Source organism: Mauremys mutica, chromosome 8 (assembly GCF_020497125.1).
Source record: "Mauremys mutica isolate MM-2020 ecotype Southern chromosome 8, ASM2049712v1, whole genome shotgun sequence".
Classification (NCBI taxonomy): Eukaryota; Metazoa; Chordata; order Testudines; family Geoemydidae; genus Mauremys; species Mauremys mutica.
This window is the reverse complement of record NC_059079.1, coordinates 57718781-57731988: the sequence shown is the minus strand read 5'-3', so window position 1 is coordinate 57731988 and position 13208 is coordinate 57718781. Positions and strand designations below refer to the sequence as shown.

The following is a 13208-nucleotide window of genomic DNA, read 5'->3' as shown; positions in this document are numbered from 1 at the left end:
ATCACTAGAGGAGGTTTTGGAATTAATTGATAAACTCAACATTAACAAGTCACCGGGACCAGATGGCATTCACCCAAGAGTTCTGAAAGAACTCAAATGTGAAGTTGCGGAACTATTAACTATGGTTTGTAACCTGTCCTTTAAATCGGATTCTGTACACAGTGACTGGAAGATAGCTAATGTAACAGCAATATTTAAAAAGGGCTCTAGAGGTGATCCTGGCAATTACAGACCAGTAAGCCTAATGTCAGTACCAGGCAAATTAGTTGAAACAATAGTAAACAATAAAATTGTCAGACACTTAGAAGAACATAAATTGTTGGGCAAAAGTCAACATGGTTTCTGTAAAGGGAAATCATGTCTTACTAATCTATTAGAGTTCTTTGAAGGGGTCAACAAACGTGGACAAGGGGGATCCAGTGGACATAGTGTACTTAGATTTCCAGAAAGCCTTTGACAAGGTCCCTCACCAAAGGCTCTTATGTAAATTAAGTTGTCATGGGATAAAAGGGAAAGTCCTTTCGTGGATTGAGAACTGGTTAAAAGACAGGGAACAAAGGATAGGAATAAATGGTAAATTCTCAGAATGGAGAGGGCTAACTAGTGGTGTTCCTCAAGGGACAGTCCTAGGACCAATCCTATTCAACTTATTCATAAATGATCTGGAGAAAGGGGTAAAAAGTGAGGTGGCAAAGTTTGCAGATGATACTAAACTGCTCAAGATAGTTAAGACCAAAGCAGACCGTGAAGATCTTCAAAAAGATCTCACAAAACTAAGTGATTGGGCAACAAAATGGCAAATGAAATTTAATGTGGATAAATGTAAAGTAATGCACATTGGAAAAAATAACCCCAACTATACATACAATATGATGGGGGCTAATTTAGCTACAACTAATCAGGAAAGAGATCTTGGAGTCATCGTGGATAGTTCTCTGAAGATGTCCATGCAGTGTGCAGTGGTGGTCAAAAAAGCAACAGGATGTTAGGAATCATTAAAAAGGGGATAGAGAATAAGACAGAGAGTATCTTATTGCCCTTATATAAATCCATGGTACGCCCACATCTTGAATACTGAGTACAGATGTGGTCATCTCATCTCAAAAAAGATATACTGGCATTAGAAAAGGTTCAGAGAAGGGCAATTAAAAGGATTAGGAGTTTGGAACAGGTCCCATATGAGGAGAGATTAAAGAGGCTAGGACTTTTCAGCTTGGAAAAGAGGAGACTAAGGAGGGATATGTTAGAGGTATATAAAATCATGAGTGATGTGGAGAAAGTAAATTAGGAAAAGTTATTTACTTGTTCCCATAATACAAGAACTAGGGGTCATCAAATGAAATTAATGGACAGCAGATTTAAAACAAATACAAGGAAGTTCTTCTTCACACAGCGCACAGTCAACTTGTGGAACTCCTTGCCTGAGGAGGTTGTGAAGGCTAGGACTATAACAGCGTTTAAAAGAGAACTGGATCAATTCATGGAGGTTAAGTCCATTAATGGCTATTAGCCAGGATGGGTAAAGAATGGTGTTCCTAGCCTCTGCTTGTCAGAGGGTGGAGATGGATGGCAGGAGAGAGATCACTTGATCATTACCTGTTGTTAAGTTCACTCCCTCTGGGGCACTTGGCATTGGCCACTGTCAGTAGACAGGATACTGGTCTAGATGGACCTTTGGTCTGACCCAGTATGGCCGTTCTTATGTTCTAGGTTGAATCATTTCTATCCCATCTTTTTCCAGGCTGTCTGTTCTCAGTATGCTGCCCAAAGAGATGGCATCTACCTTCCTGGGTGCAGATCCCTTTTTTCACTTGAGTCTTCTGTATCTAGATTCTACCTCCCTTTCTTTAAGGCAACAGAAGCTGTGGTCCACTCTACTTCTCACTTTTCTACCCTCCTATAAAAATGTAGCAGCTCTAGCTGTTATAATTCCTTCTTTCCGTAAAATGTGCTGTAGTGCTTGGGCCACTCTGTTCCCAGTCTCCCTCCTTCTCTTCAAGGAAAGCTGCTGAAAACTGCTTTGCCCACTCAGTTCACTCGTTTGGCCAAAACCTATGCATGCCCTGAATCAGTAGATGTTACAAACTCTGATTCTGCACATTTGCATTAAAATACTGCATATAAGAAATTTTGTCAGTCAGCTTCCAAAACAGCCTTATCTTTTGGACTTTTCTTACTTCTGATTGCTTGATACTGCAAACTGTTAACATCCCATTAACAGTTGTTGGGTTTTTAAAAAGGGAGAGAACTGTTGGGAAGGAAGATACTGGGAGGTAATTAGCTTGCTGAGCTGATCACCTCTATTAGTGAACCTTGTTAAGTTCGCTGTTCTACCCCCAATTCAGTCTGAAAGATCAGTAAGTTCCTTTCTCATCAGTTTTTCTATGCTGTGCACACGTCAGATGCAAGTTCCTTTCTCTGCAACTTAGAAGCTTCATTGTCTACTATACATTTTCTGAACTAAGAAGTGCTAACTTAAGGAACTGTGCACACATTTTTTTCACTCTTGCAAACCTAAGCTACTGAAGGGGTTTTGCTCAAACTGTCCAGGGGGTGGGAAGGAATCACTTTCAAGGCAGAAACCAAAGTATAGAAAATTTCAGCTGAAATAGGGAAACATTCGAAAAGTAGGGAGCATATAAAAATGGGGTCATCATTTAAACTTTTGCAACTTTCGTTGTATTAGGTAACATTAAGTGCCCATTGTAATAAACAAAGTAATTGTTTCCATGAGTCATCTAATAGGTGTTGCTGATTGGCATCTAGAAATCTATACTTTTCAGAGGTTTTCTGGTGTGTGTAAAAGTTAGTTTATCTCAGCAAATGTTGAAACCATTATTATGCTGACCACTATAGTTTAGGCAGCATAAGCGAACGTCACAAATGTTAAAATTGGTAGATTTTTATACAGTGAATAACATTCTCTTTGATTTAAGAAACTCACAGGCGTTCATACTGTATACTTCATGTAGGTGATGATGACTACAGAGTTAATTCAAACCTAGTTTGTGGTGTTTTTACTGTTGTGTTTCTAATGTTGACTTTCTTTTGTGGTAGGGAGACTTATGGTGTGCCATCTTATCAAAGTGCTAGTCAATTGGAGGCAAAATGTTTGCTGTCTGGTTTAGACCGTAATGAAGCACAGGATAAGACTGAAGGAAAGAGCTGTATGATATATGACAGGAATGAAAATGACTTGCATAACAGAAACTTTGAAAGCCCACATTCTTCTGCTGCAGATGACACAGTTGTTAGGTATTTGAATGACCGACCAGCAATTGATGCTTTGCAGAACATTGAGTCTCTTTTTAAAGCTGTAACCCCTACAAGATCAGAGGAGGAAAAGACTAATGGATCCAGAAGAGATGAGAGCAGCACTAAAACTCCTTTGAGTAGCACAGCCCAGGATGCAGAATTGAAAGGGATAAGGCTGGCAGAATCTTCTCCTTCCTCCACTAGTACTTCTAGTGCCCACAGGCTGGAAATCTTAAAACGGAGGCAGCATGACGCTAAATTGCATGATGCTAAATTGGAGAAGCTGAAGGAGCGGATTAGGAAGCAATGGGAGCATTCGGAAGAATTAGGCAGCAAGGGACAACTTCTGGGATATGCCGAGCAGCCTGTAGTGGTAACAAATGTGGAGAACGCAGTGACGCCAAAAGTCAGAAAAGTGGCAGTTGCACCCCCTGCTCCAACATATAAAGGTATGTAGACCCTCTATCTCATGTTATTTACATGTAGGGGGGGAGAGAGAGAAAGCAGAGTTTGTGCAGCGTGTCAAAATATGGCAATTGGCTTGTGACTTCTGTCTGTTTGGGTAGAAATCATTTAAATATGACCACAGGCAAGAAATTATGCCATCTAAATGTACACCTTCAGTATATTTTACATCATTTACAATTCCTCCTGTACCTTCTCCCCAGTCAAAATAGAAAATTAGAGCATGCCATCTCATTACTCTCTTAGGTTACCTGCATACTAGATGCATTTTCATGTAGTCCTGTGCAGCGTTTGGTAATTTATATATGCAGAAATTTTTTTTTGTTCTAATCACTTCGTCAAAGGTATGTTAAACACCAGCTGCATTTAAAACAGTTTAAAGGTTTGAAGCAAAAGCCAGGAAGTGCAAGGTTAAGCTTTTCACTTCGTATTTCAGCATAAACACAAAGAATTAAGACCAAGTATTTGTCCTAACTTCAGGCTCCCATAATTTCTGTGAGTCTAGAATGGCAATGGTGGTGTTCTAACATAATTTCTTAATAAAATTTAGACTTTTTTTACAAAGAGAAAAATGCAGAAACCTCAAAAGGTATAATTACTGACATTAACCAAAACATCCTTCAGAGTTCAGGTAATCCAATATGGGGCCTCTTTAGATTATATGACCATATTATATTCTTATATACTGTTTAAAAGTATTGTTCACTCATTGAGTGAGTTAGGTTTTTTTTTTTTAAAGCTGTTGCTGACTATAATGGAAATACAGTCTTGAGCACAAGAGCTTTTTTAATAGAACCTCTTTTAAATTGTTTGTTGCACATGTGCTAGAAATGGGCCCTTTCTGTGAAATTAGGATCCGGCTTTCCCCCTAAACTCAGTGATATTTTTGTGAGTGAATAGAGAGTGGGTCTGCCTATAAATATATGTGGAATCCACTCCAAAGATTAAGTTTGCCTAGGCCCCTCTTTGTGCACAGTAGCTTCTTTTTAAATCTAATATCTTGGTTGGTTTACATACTTCTCTGAAATCTCTAAAGATGAATCCTGGTCTTTTATTCTCTAAATGTGAGATATGGAATAGGTATGAATTTCTGATAAGACTTGGAAAATCAGGCCTTATTTGTACTTTTGGTAATGCACCATGTTAACCTAGTGCTTGTCAACTGCTTGCAGTGTAGTACTTTCTCCTCATGTAATATACCTTGGCAACTGAAAACAGTCTTAGGCACCATATAAAAGATATGTGTCTATTAAGAAGATAAGTCAACCTATGTTAAGTCGACGTACAGCCACCGCATTAATTACTGCGGTGGCTGGTGTCCACACTACCCTCTTTCCGTCTGTGGTGTGTGCCCTACAAGGAGTGCTTCCACCGTCTGAAGAGGGGCAGTGTGGGGGACAGAGCCAGGGCTCTTAGCTCCATGTAGCTCCCCACCAGGAGCCCAGCTGCTCCCCTGGGCTTCTTGCCTTCCCGCTCCCACCTCGGAGTGGTGGGGCAGCTGCCTGGGGCACCTTGCCTCCTTCAGGGAGATCTGCACTCAGTCTGGTCAGCTGCTGCTCTCCCAGCGGGAAGCCAGGACCCTGGGAGGTGGCAGGGCTCTCACTGGGGAGTTAGGAGCCCGGGCGGCAGCCCAAGCTGGGAACCCGTGTGGCACCCCGGCTTGAAGCAGAGACCGGGCAGCAGCCATCTTTGGAGCCAGGAGTTGGCTTTCTTGTCAATTTGGAGCCGTGAAACTGACAAGAATGACAGCCAAAATCTGATGTAAGGAACACAGTGTCTACCTAGACCTAATTACACCGACATAAGCGCTATACCTCTCAATGAGGTGATTTTATTATGTTGGCATAGCAGGGGAGTTACATCAGTGGGAGGAGCATTTCAGTGTGTACACCTCCACTGTTTTGTCAACAAAACCATGTAGTATAGACAAGGCCTAATAGCACAATTTTTTTCCTCAAGGTTTTTAAAGTATTCTGCAAAATCTAGATAAAACTCTGTTTATCATAGGTTTCAATCCTGCTGAGACAAAGATTCGCACTCCTGATGGAAAGGTGTGGCATGAAGAGGAGTTTCAAAACATCAGTAGGGAGTTGTATCGAGATATAGCACTCCAATTAACAGGTGAGAAGCAGATCTAAGCTTATTAATACACACAGGCTTCTTTGAGAAGCATCTAGGGTTGCTACACACACAACTTAACTGACACAAACGCATGGGAAATGAAAGGTAGAGCTACCTAATAGTGCATACCCTGTATTCCAGTGTTTCTTAAACGTATTTGATCACACCATTCTTTGCGTCTATAGTAGTTTATGCCCCCCTGCCACACAAATAAATACACCAATAAAAAAATCAACATGCAAGTCTTGCTAAATATTAAAAACAGGAAGGCATTGATTCAAACAGAGCCACTTAAGTATATAGTAAAGTAAATTTTAAGTGAGATGCTGCAGTTTTGGGCACCCGGCCAGCAGCCACCACTCTTCGGCTTCCCAGTTCTGAAGGCAAGGCAGAGGGCAGCATAAAATGTGCGTAGTACTTTTTTTTCCTTAAGCTTCCCACACCAGAATACATTCTGTGCCTCCCAGTTTGAGACCCTCTGCTGTACTCCATCCACAGGCACTAGAACTGGTTGAAAAAACTTTTGCCCCCCACAGGATTTTTTTTAAAATAAGTCAAATGTTTGTTTTATTTTGTATTGGAGTAAAAAATGCATATTGAAGTGGAACAATTTTTCATTTAATTTTGAAATTTCCCATTGAAAAATTTAATCAGATCTTTTCCCACAATAAAATTGTTTTTGATGAGACCCCACTTTTTTGTGGTAAAATTTTTCATTTGAAAAAATGCAGACAGTTCTAACAAATGCACACCTTTCAGTTACCACAACTACTACCACTATGTGGCACATCTTTAATTCTGCCCCTTCAACACTCCTTTTTACCAAATTACCCACTCCCAAAATTAGTTGTGGAGATGTTTTGTGTTGTGGTGTGTTCCGCTATGAGGTAGCTTAACTCCTCCTAAAGTGTCAGGAGTGGAAAGTCATGTCATATGCTAATCAAAAGATCACTGGACAATACAGATACTTCAGGACCCAAAAAGGGACTTTTGTTGTCTTGACAGCTCTTATCCCAGTTTCTCTTATAAGGGGTAAATTAAATCAAACCAGGTATTCTCCCTCAGCTCAGGGGAAACAGAAGGTTCAGCTGTATCCAACTTTCAAAAGAGGAGGAGGAGTGGAAAAGTTTTTCCGGTAAGAAGAGTGCCAGGATAACTCTTCCCACAATCACGTTGCTGTGTAACTCTTCTCTAAAGAAGGGAGACAAAAAGGGTGAACTAGTAGGAAATGAAAAAAACATTGTCATGATGTGCCATGATTTTTTTTTTCCTTACAGCACTCCTACATTGTTTTTGTCTGTTGTGAGGATCTTGGGGATTTTATAATTTACTTTTTTGTTTCTTTACTGCTGCTTTGTTAACAATAATTTGATTTCAGGGTTTTGAGTTTTTTACAAGGGCTTGGCTTTGCTTATTTTACACTACCAAATGAACTTTTTTCTTTAAATGTTTATTAAACACACACACAAAAAGGGGGTGGGGGAGGGAAACAATGAAAATGTTCAAAGTGAATTGTTTTCAGTAATATCCTTTATTCTCTCTCTGTGTAGAGAACAAAACTTTGCTTGATAGTCTTTTAAATAGCATTAAATGTCTTTGTTGTGGCAGGGGATCAATTTTAGCGCTAGTACTCAGGTTTTGTTAAAGCAAATGCTGGTTCTTAAAACAAATGCATACAAAGGACAAAAAGAAAACAGTAACCAAAAGTGCTAAAATGTAGCCTGGCTTTGCTTACAGTTCAGTTGCTGAAAGACCACAAGTATAGCACATGCCCATTTAGCCACTCCAAGTCCTTGGCTTTACTCCTCCTGGCTCTGGAAAATGTTTGGCTGCTGTTGATTGCCCTCACTTTCCTCTGGCAAGTCTGTAGAATATTTTTACTGAGATAAGGCTACTTTTTAGTTTGTCAGACTGGCTACATCAAAATGATACTGTTAAATAGCTTCTGATTCACTAAGCCAGGGAAAAAGAAGAGATGAGAGGAATAAAGTGGCTATGGAAATTGACACACTAAGAGGGCGTAATGAGGATCTTAGGCTTTCATCTCGGGAGTTGCTTGGATCATACCAAAGATAAATGTTGCCCAAATACCTGTTCTTATCTGGTCAGAACATATTTCAGGCAAAGGAAAAGGACCAATCGTGTAATAGTAAATCTTTGGGCCCCAGTGTTAATGATGCTGGCTGAAGTAATGGTGGTTGTGATCCGTCTTCCTTCACACTCAGAACTTGCTGCCAAGCTGAAGAAGTTGACACGTGATCCTCACAAAAATGTCCAGAAAGAACAACAATCTATTTTTATCAAAATTACCCAGTCAAAACAAGCTTTCAATGGTCCACATATGTATGTTCTGCCATAATTGTAACTTCACCAGGAGCCTCGAAGGCTCCTAACTTAAGTGGTGTTTTTAGTTCAAATAAGTTTAATTTGCATTTGAATAACTTTATTGAATTATGTGCTTTTTGAAATATTTTTGTCACTTTTACTTGTCAAAAAGATTGTTTACATCTTTCACACACTTAAGATGTTTCAAGATTTTTTAACCCAGGGTAGGATTCAACACATGTCCCAGTAGATGCCATCTCTGTTCAGAAATGGTCATTTTAAGTACGGTCCTTCCCTAAGCTCCAAAATGTTAAGCCTATACAACAGTCATTTTCTAACACCTTCCCCTTCAGAGAGACACACATACGCGCGCACACACACTCTCTTCCTATGCATTCTCTTCCAGTAAAATTTGGGATTTCATAGTATCAGAATAATGTAAATTGTGGTTCTGACATGGGGTTATTGACATTATTGAGAGTAGATCTAGAAATACTGTTGTTTTTTTGTGTGGTGCCTTGGTGTTTTAAAAATATGCTGAGATCACATAAATTATCCTGCAAACATCTCCCAACAAAAAATAACTGGAGAATTCTGCACAAACTCTCTGGACTTTTATGGCTTTGTTATATAAGTATTAAAGATCCATTTTGCCTGTGAGAGACTGTTCAGTTTCTAAAATTCAAAGGTCTTTTATCACTAAGCCTATTCTTTAATTAATTTCAAAATGATTTAATGTAATTATTTTTTTCTCTGAATGTATTTAAAAATCAGCACAAGAAAACAATCTAAACTCTTTACAAAGTCAGTTGGGGCTCACTTTGAGAACTATAAGCAAAACTTAGCTTTTCCCAGCTCTCTCCTAAACTCTTGTGGAACCCTCCTTAGCTATGTGTTATCTATCTGCTGTTGACCTTTTCACTCAAATTCACATTTGTTGTCCTCGAGTTTTGGAAATGTCCATTAGATGTACCTTCACAATATCCCACAGCAGATGACTGCTCTCCCCAGATGATGATGATGTTGTGAGGTTTTTCTAACTTTTCTGAGACTAACTTGCAAGATGCTTGTCATTCTGCCAGCAGAATCAGACACATGCTAAATAGCATACAAGCAATTCAAAATGTATGCATGGTAATATAATCTTCAGATTTCTGGCTTTGTCACCTACACTACATTGACACCACTTAAAAGATTTATCTTGAGTAACCGAACCTATTTCTTTTACCTTTCTGTAGACTTAAACTTCTCCTTCTGACTTGCAGGTTGTATTTTATGGATTCATGAAGTTCTAAATCTTTGGTGCCTTTCTGGCTACTTCTGACACTCTGGCAGTTCAAAGCAGCTGTAAACCTGGCAGATCAGTCTACTGGTGATTTTTCTAGAGTAGTGATAATCCCCATTTAGAGTTAGACCCACCCTTCTCAAGGCCCTTGGTGAAGGAATTATGGCTTGGGTCACAGTTCTGCCAGTGATCCTTTGCTGCCGGAATTGTCTCAAAGGGCTTTGGGAAGCTGGATGCAATTTACAGCTGCCCTGAGGTGGTTCAGAATTTCACCAGGGACTGGACCTGCTCTTGATTAGTACCATGACTGGGGAGCCACAAAGTTGTCTTAAAGCCATTTTGCTTCCTTTGCTGAAGTTCTAGCCCGGGATAGTCAATGGTGGACTGCGGGCCAAATCCAGACCACCAGACACTTTTGAATGGATCCTGAAATATTTTTATTTACTTGTTGTTTTTTATTATTGTTGGGTTTTTTACTTTCTTCTCTGGAGTCTGGACCATGACTATACCTTAACCAAGAAATTTGGACCTTGACAAAAAATAGACTACCCCTGTTTTTGCCCAGGGTTTTTATTCAGATTACTCCAGAGGTGGGCAAACTGTGGCCCACAAGCCACATCCGGTCCATGGGACCCTTCTGCCCGGCCCCTGAGCTCCTGGCCCGGGAGACTACCCCCGGCCACTCCCCTGCTGCTTCCCCTCCCCCGCAGCCTCAGCTTGCTCCGCCGCTGGTGCAATGCTCTGGCTGGCGGGGCTGTGAACTCCTGGGGCAGCGCAGCTGCAGAGCCTGGCGGCGATGGCGTGGCTGGCTCCAGCCAGGCGGCACGGCTGTAGCGCCGCCAGCCACCGGTGTTCCAGGCAGCGCAGTAAGGGGGCAGGGAGCTGGGGGGTTGGATAGAGGACAGGGGAGTTTGGGGAGTTGGTCAGGGGCAGGAGTTTGTATAGGAGTCGGGGCAATCAGAGGGTGGGGAACAGGGGGGTTGAATGGGGGCAGAGATCCTGGGGGGGCAGTCAGGAATGAGAGGAGGGATTGGATGGGGCAGCGGATAGAGGGTGGGGGCTGGGCCCCAACCCCCTCCCCTAACTGGCCCTCCATACAATTTCCGAAACCTGATGCGGCCCTCAGGCCAAAACGTTTGCCAGCCCCTGGATTACTCTAATGTTTATAGATATCTTATTATGTTTAACTTACCTTCTTTTTTTTCTAGAAATCCAGTTTTTCTTTAAAAGTTTAATATAAACAGAGTTGTCCGAATTAAATAGACATCTAGTCCATTTCTCACGTTTTCCAGGGGACACATTTCAGTAAGAGGAATGAGTAGTATGCAAGTTTGGCCATATGCCACTCTTGATGCCATGTGTACACCAGCTGTCTGGAATGATCTCCTTCATTTGAAAAGATCATATCAAATAGCTGATTCTAAGTAACCAATCTATAGTCATACACAGTACATACTGTAAATATATATTGAGGTTGTTCTATTAAACGTGAACACGTGGACAGAAAATCTAACATAGATATATTCACCATGTACTGTATGGACAGCTGAACTTATATTCTTTTCCAATCTGGTACTGAAATCAGCAGCATACCTGAAAATTCTGCAGCACCTTCAAGAACATGTCTCTTAGTAATTGAGGTTTTTCTTTAATTATGAAAATTAATACGACTAATATAGAATCTCATGATTTGGTTTTTTAATTGTGATAGTGGCTACATGTATCCTACTCAGTGGGTATGTTGATTCTGAATCCCACCCTTGGGTTCATCTCTATCAACTAAACACATGTTAAAATAAATCTTGTCCTGTCTACGCTAGAGTTTAAAACAATGTGTTAAAACACTTTAGCTAAATGCATTTTAAAATACCATATTTATCTTAGTCTACACAAGCCCATTGGTAACAATGCACTGACTTGCATTTGGTTCACTTTTTGAATGCTTTCTTTGCAGCCATAAGGGCTAAGGCTTAAGTCTTTTTTTTTCTTTTTCTTTTTTTTTAATGAAAGCTTAAATGATGCAGAACAATTTTGAATCAGTGAATATGTCTACACCACAAACAAACATCCATGGCTGGCCTGGGTCAGCTGACTCAGGCTGCAGGGCTGTAAAATTGCGGTGTAGATGTTTGCCCCGTGAGCCAGAGTCAGCTGACACAGGCCAGCAGTGGGTGTTTAATTGCAGTGTAGACATACCCAGTTGGTGTATTCTGTGGCAAATTCTGCAGGCACAGTTGCAGAAAGTACAATGCTCCGCTATTTAGCCTGTCACATTTTGATGGATTGGTTGGGAGCCAAGGATTAAATGTGCTAGCATGTATAATGTAAAGTTAGAGGGTCATGTATTCAACAATGAAGGAGCTAGACGTAGCCCATTCAGGTGGAGCATTAATATGTACTTTGTAAAATTTAATTTGTCCTTCAGTAGAATAAAAAAGCAACATTAGCTCAGATATGCCAAACTATTAACGTGACTTCTAAACCCCAAAGTGAACTTCCTAACGATCTGTTACGGCTGTTATCTGTGCATACTTATGGCTTTGCAGTTTTCTAGTATTTATGTAAACAGTGTTTGAGGCAAAATGTTCATTCTGAGTGTTTTTGGGCAAAGCTATAAGGGTAAGCCTAAGCAATGCATTGTGGAGTCTAACCTGTGGGCCTTGGAGTAGCAGTAGAATTCTACCTACCGGTGGGCGTGGTACATGTAGGTACCAGCAATATGGGGAAGGATAGGAGAGAGATCCTGGAGGCCAAATTTAGGCTGCTAGGTAAGAGATTGAAGTCCAGGACCTCCATGATAGCATTCTCTGAAATGCTTCCAGTTCCACGTGCAGGGTCGGTTAGACAGGCAGAACTGCAGGGTCTCAATGTGTGGATGAGATGATGGTGTAGAGAGGAGGGGTTTAGATTTATTAGGAACTGGGGAAGCTTTTGGGAAAGGGTGAGCCTATACAGGAAAGATGGGCTCTACCTAAACCAAAATGGAACCAGTTTGCTGGCGCTTAAAATTAAAAAGGTCGTAGAACAGTTTTTAAACTAAGGGTTGGGGGAAAGCTGACAGGTGCACAGGAGCGTGTGGTTTGGACATCCCTTTGGGGAGGATCTATAAATGAAGATTCCTTATGTCCTACTAAAAAGGCGAGGATGGAAAATGATAAAATACAGGGAGGATCTGATGAGAAACAGTCAAATGAAAAAAAGTCCCATTCAATTACATCACGCAATAGGAGACAGCCAAAAAATGACAAGTTTTTAAAATGCTTATATACCAGTGCTAGAAATCTAAATAATAAGATGGGTGAACTAGAGTGCCTAGTATTAAATGAGGATATTGATATAATAGGCATCACAGAAACCTGGTGGAATGAGGATAATCAATAGGACACAGTAATACCAGGGTACAAAATATATCAGAAGGACAGAACAGGTCGTGCTGGTGTGGGAGTGGCACTATATGTGAAAGAAAGCATAGAATCAAATGAAGTAAAAGTCTTAGATGAACTAAATTGTACTATAGAATCTCTATGGATAGTAATTCCATGCTTGAAAAATAAGAATATAGCAATAGGGCTATATTACAGACCACCTGACCAGGATGGTGTTAGTGACTGAAATGCTCAGGGAGATTAGAGAGCCTATTAAAATAAAAAACTCAATAATAATAATAATAATGGGGGATTTCAACTATCCCCCATATTGACTGGGTACATATCACCTTAGAAAGGGATGCTGAGATAAAGTTTCTTGACACCTTAAA

General features: G+C 40.5%; 1 protein-coding gene across 1 annotated transcript in view; it reads left to right on the top strand.

Moving 5' to 3' along the window:
* CEP350 (centrosomal protein 350) overlaps positions 1-13208 on the top strand; it is a 147295-nt gene that overhangs the window by 29841 nt on the left and 104246 nt on the right. The window contains exons 6-7 of the mRNA XM_045028635.1: positions 3058-3704; positions 5728-5841. Coding sequence (XP_044884570.1) covers positions 3058-3704; positions 5728-5841 — 761 coding nt within the window. The remainder of the gene's footprint in view (positions 1-3057; positions 3705-5727; positions 5842-13208) is intronic.